At 41.7% G+C, this 15,155-nt stretch overlaps 2 protein-coding genes across 7 annotated transcripts in view; one reads left to right on the top strand and one right to left on the bottom strand.

The window, feature by feature from the left end:
* The window catches only part of Gprk2 (G protein-coupled receptor kinase 2), a 79,218-nt gene that overhangs the window by 878 nt on the left and 63,185 nt on the right, over nt 1–15,155 (top strand). The gene's annotated exons all lie outside the window — the stretch shown is intronic.
* Pde6 (phosphodiesterase 6) lies at nt 536–12,466 on the bottom strand. Of its 6 annotated transcripts, none has more exons than XM_071798126.1 (14): nt 12,061–12,466; nt 10,949–11,288; nt 9,012–9,217; nt 8,069–8,397; nt 7,557–7,802; nt 6,976–7,333; nt 6,593–6,762; nt 6,126–6,348; nt 5,826–5,901; nt 5,715–5,761; nt 5,192–5,473; nt 4,390–4,766; nt 3,863–4,299; nt 536–3,782 (listed from the first exon to the last, which is right to left on the bottom strand). In XM_071798126.1, the coding sequence occupies exons 3-14, from the start codon at nt 9,063–9,065 to the stop codon at nt 3,145–3,147; spliced, it is 3,237 nt and encodes a 1,078-aa protein (XP_071654227.1). In that variant the 5' UTR covers nt 9,066–9,217; nt 10,949–11,288; nt 12,061–12,466; the 3' UTR covers nt 536–3,144. The 6 variants fall into 6 exon arrangements, with proteins under 6 accessions (XP_071654227.1, XP_071654228.1, XP_071654230.1 ...); XM_071798127.1 differs by adding an exon at nt 9,585–9,719 and having other exon boundaries at nt 10,949–12,466; XM_071798129.1 differs by having other exon boundaries at nt 6,976–7,324; nt 10,949–12,466.

Genomic DNA, 15,155 nt, shown 5'->3' on the forward strand with positions numbered 1-15,155 from the left:
CAAGTTTGCACGTTATTAAGACGTTATTGACAATCTATATTAATGATCCGCTTAAATTGTCACTTAGAAAGCCCTGTTAAGCTTTAGGGTTTTTAATGTATCTAGGCAAAGGCCTGAGCTGTCGAGAGGCCTATAAATCATAGCACCGTTTGAAAGGATTAATATTTTTAACAATGAGTTCAATCTTTTTTATCAAATTTTTCAAAATTGTGGTATTTAATTATTTTTTTATTACATGTAAAAGCTACTGTAATTAAGTATTCGAATTATGATTATATTTGACAAATATTTTTGAGATTTCTATAAAAGTTCTTCTAAAAAATAAAAATTCTCTGATTTCCTATTAAATCCATTAATTAGATTAAATTGAAACATTTGATTTTATTCGATTGAGAAACAATTTGAACCGCAGAGGAATAAGATAGCGTGTAACGACTTTCGAATAATACTTTGACTAACAATAAGATAAGAAGTCTAAATAAAAGGCGATCTATCGTGTTCTCGGGGTATTTCAAATAATTCACATTCGCGCGGCTGTTTGAGCACATCCAGATTTTATTTAATCATGTGCAACAATTCTTTCTGATAGGCATATATTGATTCGCAGCTATATCAAAAGACTAGAAACCAGTCTCACTCTCGTGTTGCTCAACTCTCAGATAACTCACACTCGGAAAACATAATGCGCTTGGGAAGTTTTACGGAAAGTAACGAGGGCACTCTGACTTCCGCGGCGTCCGATTGCGGTTCGATCGACGTCAATCAAACGCGAAAAAAGAGAGGTGTTAAATTACCGCGGGCTCTGATCGCTCAGAGATCGGAGTCGCTCGATCCGGAATACGTGCGTAATTACGATAACAACGGAAACACAAATGGATTTTGCCGTGAACAACGTAATTTATGTGTAACTCGCCGATCTCCTCGAAGGGTTCAATGGTTCGACAAAATTCGAACTGCACAGAAATAATCAGTGGACTCGCGATCATGCTTGCGTCACAGATTACGTTGCGTGCGTGCATGCACGATTTAATCCTATCATTGACTCCGTTTATAAGACATTGATACGACATGAAAGTAACCGCTCGCTATGTAACCAATTTATGTACACATAAAGATCTTGCATACGTACGCAGTGAGATCGAAGGATAAATATTCCTAAATTTGTACGATCGTATTAGCGACTCCCCAAATCAGCTTCAAATTGAAAGAAAAATCTTTTTTCGTATACGAATACGTAATTTTTTTATTTATTCACATACAAAATTGAAAATGCGCTCTGTTTCGAAAATGTTTACTTACAAAATTTAAAGTCGCGATTAAATCCTTTATTTACACAATTTAAAACGCATTAAATTTACTTACTTTCGTAATTCTTTCGTCTCATAAAATTTCAAATTTTTAAAAGATTTAAAATATTTTTCAAATATATTTACTTGCAATTCTTTATTTATAGAACCTATAAAATATTTTATACTTATGTATTTATTTTACTCAGAATATTTTAAGGGTTTAATTAAAATAAAGAAATTCACTTGAGAGTAATTCTTTTTTCTGTCTTAACTGTATTGATTGCATCTCTCTCTCTGTTATCGCGGAGATCGCTCTGAGGGAAAGTCTGAGAGATGATAAAACAATTAAACTGCGCTCGTTTCTGACTTAAACCGCCATATCGTGGAGCAGCGTGTCCGCGAGTCCGATTCGCACGTCTTCGATCTGTAAGCGTCATCGTCACCGATCCCTTCGTACGCCGAACTGTATAGCCTAGAATATCATCGAGATGTGATACAAAAAGATTGTCAAAATTGAATTCATCGTCATTATCATCATCATCATCATCATCGTCATCATCATCATCATCATCGGTCTGACGACGCCCGACACATTCACACATAACAGCACGCTTCCTCGCGTTCTACGGGATTGCGATTATGAGCAATGTCGTTGTGAGGTGCAACGACCGACCGTCAAGTTCTCTAGCTACCTAGCCATCGACTAAGCATACGTATTTTACGCAATACCGTTGTCTACGTATTTATCGCCTTAAAACCTACGGGCAACAGTCTTTTCGGGATCCGACGCGCCGATGTATGTCTCGTGGTGAGATCATCACCTCGGATACTTTCCGATCTTTTTCTTCTCGGGCTACGTAGTTTATCGTCTTTGCCTTACGAAGATTCGCCATTTCGTTAATCACTGCGGTATTTTGATTCGTCGTTTTCTACGTCTGGCAATGGAGAGAGTGGAATATGCGCCGAAATCAATAGAATATCCTCCTTGAGCGTATTTTCCATTCCGGGAATGTCTTCCAGGAATTATGTAAATATGCGTTTTATATATTTGGTTCTATAATTTTCTCACTCGTACTAATTGTAAGTTTTTACATGACGTCAAACTTTAAATACTTTGACTCGAATTCGTGTCTAATTCGGTTAAATAATATCGAGATTCTTAATTCTCTTTATTTTATTAAAATCGTGAAATGAGCAATGATAGAGTATTGTAATGAATCTTTCGATAATTAAATCAGTTTTTCGCTGAAATGTAAATTATTCACATTTTAATTTATTTTACTCTTTTGTATTGAAAATTATTCTCTTACTCGATTGCAATTTGCACGAAGTTTTTACAAATTGCTAAATTTATCGTCATTTCTTCTCATTGCTTATTCTTTTTCTGTCTTCTTATTTGATTGATATTAAATCTGATCAAATATGATCATTCTTGATTAAAAAGATCATATATAGTGATCATTTCTGCAAATATCAATATTTTTCTCTTCTATGAGCTCTCCCAAAGGATTCATTTCCCATAAGTATTTTGCTGCAACTGAAAGCAGCTTGAAAACTTCCTCGAAACGATCCATTTGGTATCATTTTACTCTTCGAGAATAGTCTGACTTAGTTACCGAGGTAGACAATTGTTATTCCTTTGAGAGCGACTCTTCTAGGTTCACTCTAAAGCTCTTTTTCAATGACAGCTCGTCCACGGATCTGTCAAACTTCAGCTTCCAGGCAATCTCAACGTTAAAGATTTCATCTTCCGCGACCTGGAAGCTGCGACGTGTATTTAAATACTCATTTCCAAGTATCGCCATCCAGTTGGCCATCATTCGGGGATGCTTTCGAGCGTCGTCGAAGTTAGCCGTCAAATGAGCAGGCACAGCTTGTTGCGATTCTTCCTCTCCGGGAGCAACGCCTTCGGCTTGCCTGCGTCCTCCGAGCTGCTCCTGGTGTAAAGAGACCTGCTGATGCGATGTCGGACCCCTTTGCTCAACGTACGTCCGCCCTTTCTCAAGGAGGCGAACCTGCCGAGCGACGACCTGTCCGGCATTTGTTCCTTCTTGTCGGCGTGTGCGCAGTTCAGGGTCGTGACCGTGAACTCGATGTCCTTAGGCTCGTAAGAAACGAACTCCTCTACCGGTTCCTCGATCGTGTCGCGGTCGATCCACGTTAGTCCCATTTCGACCTTTTCCGCCAAATCCTGCCAGTGTTTTCGGTTCTCCGTGGTGCCCTCGTAGAGCGGCAGTATCCACGGGAACGTTTCCGACAAGACCTTGTAGAGCGGCAGGCAGATCACGTCGATGAAGCCGACCTGCATCTGCGGTAATTCGTCCCGCCTCTCGCGGTCCATCATCGCCACCGGCTGTTGGTTGAGCTGGAGGCGTTCCAGGTCGCCTTGATCGAAGAACTCGTCGGCCACCAACTTCGCCACGCGATGCTGCACCTCCCAGGGCTTCGCTATTGCGCTCACGTCGCACGCTGTCATCATCATGCCGCATAGCACTGCGAAAAACGGACAAAATTAATTAGTCGTTTGTGCCATGATATTTGAAAAAATAATCGAATAAAAGCTAAAGAATTACATTCTTTCTTTTCCTCGCTCTGCCAATCAAACTCGCCCTCGTCGATCACTTCCATGAAGCGATTCCTCTTCTTGAAATACATCGCCAGGTCGGTCGACAGAATGGCGCTCTCCACGACTTTCATCACGCGTCTATAGTCCTCCATTGATAAATTCTGAAATATGTTGTTGCTGTCAGAATTCAGGATCATGACGCATTGGTCGAAATGATGATGTTCCATGGTGCTGGTCGAGTAGAGGATCGCCAGTGGTGATTCGGTTTTCGTCTGGAACGCGTTGTTCGTGCCGCGATGGTCCAGATCGTGACAAAGACAGGCTACCAGAAGTCCGAGAATCTCCAGATCGGTCATGAATTGTTCCATCTTGCCGGTCTTCAGCATCGCGAACATCGTTTGCGCGACGTTCAGCGCGTGCCGCCAATTGTGATACTTTACTGGCCTGTCAGGAATAATTTCCGAATGTAACACCGTTTTTTAAATTCAAAGCCATCATGGAACAAAATTAATAAAAAGAGATTGAAATATTCACCTGTAATTCTTTTTCACACTGAGGATCCACCTACATAGGACGTCGTACGGTATGTGGAACTTCTGTATGAGATCGCACTGCTTGAACATCCTGATGGTGGCGCGACACGTGTCTTCATCGGTGAGATCGAAGTCGATGAACGTGAAGCTGTAGAGGTTGTACGTTTCCGCGGACGGTATGGGATCGGAGACGAGCCGCAGGGCGTCGTCGTTGTTGGCGGTCGCGTGATAACTCAGGCACTCGAGGGCCACCTTCTGCTTCGCCATCAGTTTGCACGCAGATTCGTACATTTGCGTGTTGTGAATACCGAGGCCGCAAAAAATAGCGAACGCCTCGAATATCGACACGTCCGAGTCGGTGAAGGATGTGCCGTTGTCCTGCACAGAATTTTTTTTCATTATTTAATAAAGACTTATCACTCTTAATAATTTTATCTAGCAATTGCTGATAAAAAAAAGTGCCCCTTATTATAATGCCAGTACTAATATCCGTTAAATTATTATTTTGTGTTGTTATATAGCGAATTTTATTACAATACAGTATCATTGCTTGACACTCAGTGATCTATTCTCAAGCAACGTATAGTATAAAAAGTCAATAGCATAAAAATCGTATGATACACGTATATCGATATAATACAACACATGCAGATTAACGGATTATTAAAGATTAAATGTAAAGTATATCTAAATGCAAATACGAACTATCAATAACAGATCAATAATAGATTATTCAGGATTATTGCGGACTATGACGGATTATTACTTAGAAGTTAAATAAAAAAAATTTTATCAATTCAAACCTTGTTGATCAATTGAGCAACTCCGATGACGATTCTCTGCCCGTTGACGATCGGCATGCATAGGATACTTCTGATGGATTCCCTTCCGCTCTCCATTACATCTTTCTTCAGCCACGTGGCTACGTCGCCAATGTTGAGAATTTGACCCGTCGCGGCGACGTACCTTGCGATCTGACCCAGGGTACTCGACAGATTGTTATTGCTTGGCCGATAGACCCGGGCCTCTTGCGTTTCGTTTTCCATTTCGAATGCCATGGTAAATTTGCTACTTTCGTTCGCTGCCTGAAAAAATTAATTATGTGAACATTGTTTGAAAAAATCAGAATTAAAGATTTTTAGCTTCTTTAAGAAAATTTTGAACTATCGAAAAGATTTAATATGCGTGCGCGTTGATCAACGTCACAGAAGTTAAGCGAAGAAACGACGAAGGGATTGTACGTTTGTCGGGAGGGCTGAAAAATTGCATTTCCTTATATGTATATTTATGTATACATATATACTCGGTTTAATCGGGATCACTTACATGCTGTTGAATAATGTCCTCCATGTCGATGTTATTGCTCTGAGCCGCCAGGAAAGAGAGAAAAAGATCATCAGACATACAAATTCGAGTAACACGTGGCGGTGCCACTCACCTCTCTTCTCGACAACGGCTTTCTGCTCTCTTGCACCGACCTCCCGGGCCGCTCGACGATTTTCTCGAGATGCCCCTGGAACGAGACTTAGCATCTCTTATTGTGCTTTTAAACGCCATACGGAGCGTTTAATTAATCGAATATTATATTCAGTTAATTAAACATTGGTTCGCCTTATAGCTAGTTATAACAAAATCGCTCTATATGTTTCGCGACTTTGTTATATATAATCTTGACATTTATGTAAGTAATAAGTCGTAGAAAAATTTAAATTTCTCGCGGAAAGGAAGCACACTTACTGCCTCACCGCAGTCCAAATCTAGCAGGTAAACGGCGCATCTCTCGCACTTGAGCAGCTCCTTCGCCTCGGTCATGATTTTCGTGACGAGACACTCGAGATTGTTCTGCTCCTCGAATATGTTCCGCGCCAGATTGAGGAGTATCTGATTGCGCCGGTATTCCTGCACGGACAGCTCGAACAACTGCGCGTTCTGTATGCCGATGCCGCAGAATGTGAGGTATCTGCGACATAATCGATGCCGTCGTAAAATTAGACGCGCGATCGTATTAATAAACGTATCGATCGCGCACGGCGCCGATTATAATTGCGTGTACATGGCAATTACATAGTCTTGTAACTGGCCTTGCGCCATTATGCAATCAGTTAATGTAACGGTATACCCTAACGTCTGTCTAACCGTCCGACACCCGGTTATTACGCGCGATTACGCCAAGTTATAAATTTTCGGGAATATATGTCTTCTACCTTTGAAACACCTCGACGTCCCTGTTCGTAAATTCGTTGCTGCCGTTCGTCTTGTTGATGATCTGGGCGACCCCGATGACGTCGCCCTCGTAATTGCAGATCGGCATCGACAGAATCAATGTCGTCTTGTATCCGGTTCGCATGTCAATGGCGCTGTTGAATCTCGGATCCTGATGAATGTGAACAGAAATATCTATTTTAATCTTGCCGACAAAAATACAAAGCTCATCATTAATTAGCTCTTAGACGATTACTCGGGGAGTTAGTTAAAATTTTTCTTCATCGAGCTACGGCGTTATGGTTATTATTGTGAGATTGAAAGGAAGGTTCACACAATACTCAGTGAATCATATCTCGATTAAATACCCCAAAAAAGCTGAGACCTTATAAGCGTCCTTGATGTTGATAATTTCCTTGGTTTGCGCCACGTAACCGGCGATACCGACTCCGAACGGTATTTTGATCTCCTCGTTCTTAGCCCGTTGAATGGCTACCTCGAGCTCGGTATCCTGAGTGACGTCGAACAGCTTCGCCACCAGGTATCGATCCTCCAAGGGTCCTTTCGCCAGGAACAGGCTGCCGCGATCGGCATGAGTGAGTAGGCCGACGTTCACCAGGATCTTGTGGCAGAGGACGTTGATGTCCAGTTCATTCGCCACGTCCCTTATCAGCTCCATAAACAGATCGCTCTCGTCCAGTCTACCGAGCTCCTCGCGACGATCCATCAGCGTGCTGTAAGTTCTGGAAGATTTACTTGTGCTGTCTAAGTACGAAGCAAGTCCGGATTGAGTTTTCCGAAAAGATTTTAAAAGATAGAACGCGTTGTATACGATATTTATATATATTATTTAATTTGTCATATTTTATTTTATTATGTTATTTATATCTTAATGTGTGACACGGAACGATTTGATTACGCAACATTCAGATGTGACAAAGTTACTTCGTTGTCATAATTGGTTACCTGTTTGGACTCCTGCTGCGCTTTGCGGGTGAACTCGAGGCCAACCAGGTCTGAAAGAGATCGGATGTGACGCTGTTGCGTTTGCTCTGGTTGAGAAGATTTTCCTCCTGCTGCCTGCTGGGCGCGCTTGGTGCGCTCGGTGTTATTTTTTGTAACATACACGTGCTCTGCAATTTTTGTCGAAGCTGGAGACTCGCTTTCTCCCGCAGCCACATTTCGGCCAGAGCAGGATGCGCCTCCAAGTATCTTTGTCATAAGGATTTAGTAATTACACATATAAAAATTGTCACAAATTTTATGAATTTTTATTATTTATATTCTATAATAATTAACAATAATAATAATATCTAAATGTCTAAACGATTTGAGAAAATAAGATAAATATTTGTTTACAATATGTTGTCATATAGTAATTTAACGCCGACATTTTTAACGTTAAGTTTTTAGAAAGATTTAGAAATAGTTAATTCGACAATATTACCATTAGGTAACATCAGATTAAAATCAATTACCTTCCAACTCTATCTATGGTGAGGTTGTCGTCCTCGTCATATTCGTGTATAATGTCCTGGCAGGTGACTTTCTTGCTTCTACACAGCCTGGCGATCTCAATCTCTTTCACATCAGTCTTTATACTTGTACTTAGGGGTACTTTTGATTCTGGTCGCACGGACGTTTTCAACTTTTCGGGACTGTCGTCGGCGGGACCGACAATTTCCAATTGTTCGGGATTGGACGAGCGTAGTAAAGGACAGTCGTCCTTCTCCGACGTCATCTCGGACACCGGCTTCGTAGAGATCTTCATTGTCTCGAAGTTCTCGACGTTGTTGTTATGATTCGCCTACGAATGGTATCGCTAATCGAAAGTATCTATCTCGCTCGCTACAACTTACCTTTTGTTTTCACTATCTCTGATTCATACTATGTTATTTTAAAAGATTGAAAAGGGAAGTATACCGTAGCAAATTGAATACTGACTAACTATATTGTATCATGAACAGAACCCAGACTTTGATAATACACTTTTCTGAAAGAACAATTTTTAAAACATGTTTTGTCGATTAATGTTAATTAATCTTCTTAAATTATTGGAATGTTATTATTATTTCCACGCACGTAACTTTTAGAAAACATTGTAAATTCTTTTTAAATATATCAGAATTTTTTTACAGTAAGAAATTTATACAATTTCTTACTATATAGAGAAGAGAATCATGAATAAATAGCAATATTGGTTTAAATTTTTAGACTATTTTGATCTAAAGCACTAAAAGCGATGTTTAAAAATTCTTATTTCTTTTTATATGTCGGTTTTTGACAATTTTCAGGATGTCAATATTACTATTCACAAGGTACTATTCACAAAGTGTCTTTAATTTGTTGTTTAAGGACACTTGTTACATCGCAACCGTACGGTTATAACGACAAAAGCATTAATGCAAACTGTTTAATTACTTCCGTGTCGACGGCTTCCGACAACTCATCATCCACTTCGTCTTCTGCTTCCATATCACCTTGAGCTTAATGTAACGTGCATCGAGCGCAATAGGAACGTTCAGTTATGCGACGAGAGCCGTGCGAATAAGAGGAAGCTTCATATCTCGTCGCTCTTTCGTTTCCCGGTGTTTACGCACGTCTTCGCAAGTCCCGGAAATACGAATCTGAAAAAAATTTGCGGTTTTTTTTCGTGACGCGAAATAATTTTATTCGTTCTGATAATTTTATCCTTATATACTCTACTGCTATAGTAATATCGAGATACTATTTTTTGCCTCTTCTTTACACTTTATCAGCTTGCAGAAACAATTTATTTGAAAGAACATTAATTGCATTAACTTAAATAAATGAAACAAACGATTCTCATTAGTATATACGTCGAACGCGCAAATAAAAATACGCCAGAATTATTGTTGCAATAGTCGTTTTATTTACAGATGCATGCTCTTTGATAATGCGTATCAATTTTCAATATATAAATATGTATATAAATATGTATAGCAATGTGTAAAATTAAATTCTCCATTTTACCTCGGTTAATATGATTCACGCTGACATAATTTACGATTTCTCAGTTGTCATTCTTGGAATAATCTGACAAAATCTCATGTAACTTGGGATATGCTTTAAAATTTCACCACTTCGTCTGAATCCTCGAAATGTTATCTACGAATGTCGGAATCGGGCACGAGAGCCCATATGAATTATATATTTTACCGATATGAGTCGTGCAATTCGTACGCGACGGGATCTTTCTTTCTTTTTCAGTTAGTCCTTCCTCTTACGCGTTTTCGTCCCCTTTTGCTTTCCTCCCTCCGCGGAGGGTCGAAGGCAACGACCCACCAGGGAAATCGCGTCTAATCACTGAATTATGAAATTACGCAATTCAATATTCATGAAGAAGGCCGACCAGCCGCCGCCGGCGTCTGCAATTCTCAACGAGAATAACCGCTTCGCATTAAGTCCCTTGTTAATACGTTTCCTGTCGATGATTATCCTCCCCGCGCGCGTCTCCCGCTCTTATACAACTCTGACATTTTATCCGCTAAATTGGAATCGAAACTGCGGATAATTGGAATGTCATGGCGACATGAGTGGATGCGGACTCTCGCAATGAACATTTTTGTAAATTCTCTATTATATTGAAGTGTATCATGGAACATCGCAATTATTTTTACCACGAGACGCCATTGTGATGCGCTTAATTTTAATTGCAAATAAATTTCAAATATTTGAGCGAAATATAAATTTACTGTATCTTTCAATTTAGTTCTTTGAAAGACAAAAATATATTTCTTTTATCTACGCATTTATATAATTATATTTAAAAAAAATTTAATATAATAATTAGCATTTTTTTTACTATAATTTAATTTGATAAAAGTCTCACACTTGGATTTGCAGTGTAGAGCTCGAGAACTATTAAAGTATGACGATGTTCTCACGAATAAAAATCTTTATGAAGACTGAAAGCTTTATTTTTCTTCTCAATTCTTGTGTATTATATAATACATTCCATTATGTATAATACATTCCATTTTCTCTTTCAATTTAATCATTCAAATTTGTTAGTACAAGCTATGATCATATTTAGAGCAAGTATTCGAAAAAGAACTGCCAATTTAACATTCTTTAATTCAGTTTTCTAAAAGATCTAAGTATATCTGTATTCTCTAGATTATGTAATTATAGAATTTGCATATTAATGATAAAAAATGGAACGTGCTATTAATTATTTATGCAAGGAATCTCTCCAAACGTTTGAGAATTAGCGACTAAAGACTTTCTCTCGACGATGACACAATCTCGGTGCTCGAGTTTGATCGCTTATTTGCTTATAATAGCTGAATACTTAAAGATACGCTAGTATAAACATAGACACCTGCATCGCTCACCTGCAGTAAACCATTCGCGAAGAATGTCTTATAAATGCAGCACACCCGCGTGTCCGGCCCGAAATAGCCATCACTCCTGCAAAATGTCATTCGCGATTTCTTGCCGCACGTGAGCGCTCGCCTTCGTGTACAATCGAGTCCTTCGTCGACAGCCACCACGTCGAACACACGTCATTTCAAACAGATCACAACGTTCCTCGACGTCTCGTCACCATTTCCCGTCAACGCGAGCGTCGTCGGACGCACGAATGTACACAAAAGTTGCATTTTATTTCTATTCCACCCACGATTCCCTCTCGGATAACATGCCCCTCTTCCGTTCGTCGCGTCGATATCCTTTCTTTAATTCAAGCATGTCAAGGATACATTCGGTCTACTGCGTTCCGTTTTTGACCCGGCGTGCGTCGAACACGATGGTACCCTCGAAAGCGTTACAATCGCGATCGACTGGACGGAACCGATTGCTCGCCGAAAAGCGCGACCACGCAGACGCATCTCGTGTAACTCGCGTGTTTTTTTTTTTCACGTTCAAGTTCGTCGCCGTTCGATATATCCGTCACGGCGTGTTTTCCAGCCTCCGTATCATCTGCGAGGCTGCATCATTCGCGGTGCCTTTTCCGTCGCAAGATTGATAATCGGACACGAAAGGCTTCGCCTCTCCCAACGTTGAGCTCAACCGCGGTTTTTCTAATCTTCCAGCCTTATCGCGTTATTTCTTATACTGATTATAATTTTTCATTTCTTTTTCATATCAAAATTTATTTTGGAGCACGCGATATCGCACGCGTCGACGAGCAATTTAGCGACAGGATCTTCGCGATCACGCGCGATCGACGTGAGCTCTAAATGGGAGGATCTTCAGCCGCTTTCGGAAGCGAGATCATCGCCTCCTCCGCACGCGGCTTCGATCGTCCCCTCACGTCGTCGGCCTCAAATAGAAAAGTCGCTCCCTTCCCCGTGAGAATTATTTATCGAGGATCGCTCCAATCTCACGGGGGCAGGATCAACGCGGCGTAGCCCGTGGACACGCGATCGCGAACTCGAAACCGCATCGACCGGCACGTTCTCGCGAGCTCCTCTTTCTCGTCCTCATCCTTTCTCCGCCGTTAAACCTTTTTGCGTTGCTGATTCAACAACCGTCTAGTAATAAACTGATCTTGAAAGAATCTTGAAGTTATTCGACAGGCCGTCACTCGTCTGCAAAGGACTATCTCTCGAAAGACCACCCCGTCCTGCCGGTGTCATATTTCAGAGATCAACTCGCTGGGAGAACCCTTCGCAGCTTCCCCGCGCTCGGGACGCCTCTCGATTTCCGTTCCGAGTTTCGAGAGATTCGTGTTCGTGAGGGGATTTAGCGCGAGCGGAGGATATCCCAGGTCCAGGACGGTCGCTGCACGACGATCACCAAGCGCGATCGCGTTTCGCGCCGGGACGCGACGGCGACGGTCGGCGACGACGTTTGATGGCGAACGGCTACGGACCGGTTGAAAGCTCCGAGCTTACTGAAGTCTCCCTCTCGGGTCAGGCGGACGAGGGTGTTCGAGGAGAGCGGCGCGGAGAGTGGAGCTCGGCTGGTTACGCGTCCGAGCCTCCCACGGCTTCTCCGCTCCGCTCCGCGCGCGTCTCCGTTACGCGCGCTACCGTCTTAGGGTATATTACTATCTCCGCATCAAACGCGCGTACCGAGTTACGTATGTACGTCTGTGTATTTGCGTATCTCTCCTTGGTACTACACGTGAGCCCGACGGACGCCTATCGTCCTCGTGGGCTTCGTGGTCGTGAGTACCATTCGAATAGGTATCAGTTTCTCGCGTCTGTATTCGTGGTGAGGCTCACGGACGCTTATCATCTCCGTGAGTAAGGTAGCCCCGTACGATGTGCGCGTGTGCGCAGGGCTCGCAAATGCTTATCTTTCGACTGGTATGGGCAGAGTTGCGCGTGTTGGTCCATGTACGTGTGTACGTACTCTCTATATACGTATACGTGTGTGCGCACGTGCGGCAGGGATACCGAGGAGACGTCTTCTCTCTCGTGCGCGCTCTCGCCGTGCTCCGGGAAAGATCGATAGCGGCCGGCGGCGGAGAGAGAGTATCCCGGACGCAGGCAGAGGCAGGCAGGCAGGCAGGCAGGCAGGCAGGCGGGTAGAACGGGCAGGCCAGGCAGGCAAGCAGACAGGCAGGCAGGCAGCATCATCCCCTGCTGTCCGCGAGATTTTCGGCTTTGAAATTTCACGAGCGCGGGCCGGCGTGCGTCGATATCCGATGATGATGCCGCGCGCGCTCGATCGATCGACCCGCGCCGCGCCGCGTTTCGCTTCGCTCTCCCGCGAACGCGCGTTTCGCGGTAGCTAACGAGCGCGGAATCGTTAATCGAACACCTGGTGTCTAATGCGTTTCGGGAAATTTAACTATCGGGCGTGTGCGTCGTTATTAACGCGCCAATGTGCGGGCGCGCGGCGTTACGGCGTTGAATTTCAACCCTTAAGCGTTGGCTGGTATCCCACTTATGAAATTTTCACGAAATTCAGGCAATATTGTTGCAAAAGTTGTTATACGATGTATCTATCATTAATATCGGGGCGTTAAAATAAATGAGATTACTCTTTTCCACGTGCGTGGCCTTTGATGTTCGATGTATAATAATTGGGATGTTGAATGCGCAGAGAGGAAGAGAAGGGGAGAAAAAGAGGGATTCCGTAGCGGTGCTTAAGAATTCAATTCTTCGTTCTCCAACATAACGAGGAACAATCTTATCAGTTTTCGTGCCTTTTTATATGATCTCACTTATAATGGACATTAGTTTTTAGCTTCATAGAAAATATCGGAGCAGGAAGATGGAGTATCTGTAACTTGTAAGCTCTACTTAAACACGGCTTGACATTTAAAAGTAATCTCGCAAATTATGGTTTTTTTATTGCTTTAAGTTTCAATTAATTTTTCAAGTGCTGCCAGCGAAGTAAGCAGCACTGGTATGTTCTCTTGTAAACAAGATTTATATCGGCTAACGAGCATTCATTATGACATCACGAGCGTCCTTCTCGCTCTCGATGCCATATAACCATTTGGTATTATATTGTAAACTCTTATCAATGCTAATTGGCAAGCGTTTCGTGTTAGCGCTCCACGGTTTGTTATGCAACATACGTACGTGCGTATACATAGCTTTGACGTGCGTCCATCACGCGAAAATCGGATTACGTCCTTGTCCATATATACGGTGTGCCGCAGATTCTCCTCTAGATTCATTAAATTTCAATCGTTGCTTTTTCTTTTCAGTTTGAATTGAGATTAGCACATTTTAATTTCCAAGATATTTTACTTCGATAATCGAACTTTAAATTAACTTTCCATCGAAGTCGAGTCTAAATGAGACGCTTAATTTGCCAAAATCATTAAAGTTTCAACGTCAAATATTAATACATTTTGAATGTTACATGCAGTTAATTCTGCAGTTAAGTCTCTATCAAACTTTAACCAAGGCATTATCGATCGTGCTTATCTACGTCAGATAATTGCCAATTACGAGAAAGCATACGTTTTTCGAATACTCGGTATATTTAGATGCCGCATAGTGTCTTGTTCTTGAGATTCTTCTTTGTACAATGTTAACACATGAGTGTGAAAACATATATTCTTCCTTGAAGTTGTCTTGAATATTTGAAGATTATGCAGCTGAACTAATACAAGTCTGGTCCTCTTGTTATTATTACTAATATGATTATCTACTTAGTTAAAATTTGTATCCGTTCCATCTGAATTATTATTTGCTTGCTTATTTTTGAAAATAGATTGATTGAACGTGGATATTATATTAGTATTTTACGAATTTCTATCTGTGACGTAATCTCGCCGCCGAAATCAATGTGTTTGCATACTTCTGTTATATAGATGAGAAATTAAATTACGCATTTCTGGATTCCCATTTCTCGGAGATCCTTTTTAGGACAGTCAATCGACAATTAACTGTCCCGATTTAAAGCGGGGTGCCCCCGTGAATAATAGACGAAACGCCGAGGTCATTTAGTCAAGCTGTCACGGCTCTGTTTCCTTACTTGTGTTTTTCTTTTCCTCTTTTCATTATCTGCTCTGCAGTTTGTCTGCAGTTCGGTTTTAACTTCGATTCTAATTCCGGTGCGAGATTAATGTAGCGGGATTGAGCTGTCTTCCCTGCCGCGTCACGGAAATAAGTCGCGCGTTTAGCAAGGCGT

Source organism: Temnothorax longispinosus, chromosome 2 (assembly GCF_030848805.1).
Source record: "Temnothorax longispinosus isolate EJ_2023e chromosome 2, Tlon_JGU_v1, whole genome shotgun sequence".
NCBI lineage: Eukaryota > Metazoa > Arthropoda > Insecta > Hymenoptera > Formicidae > Temnothorax > Temnothorax longispinosus.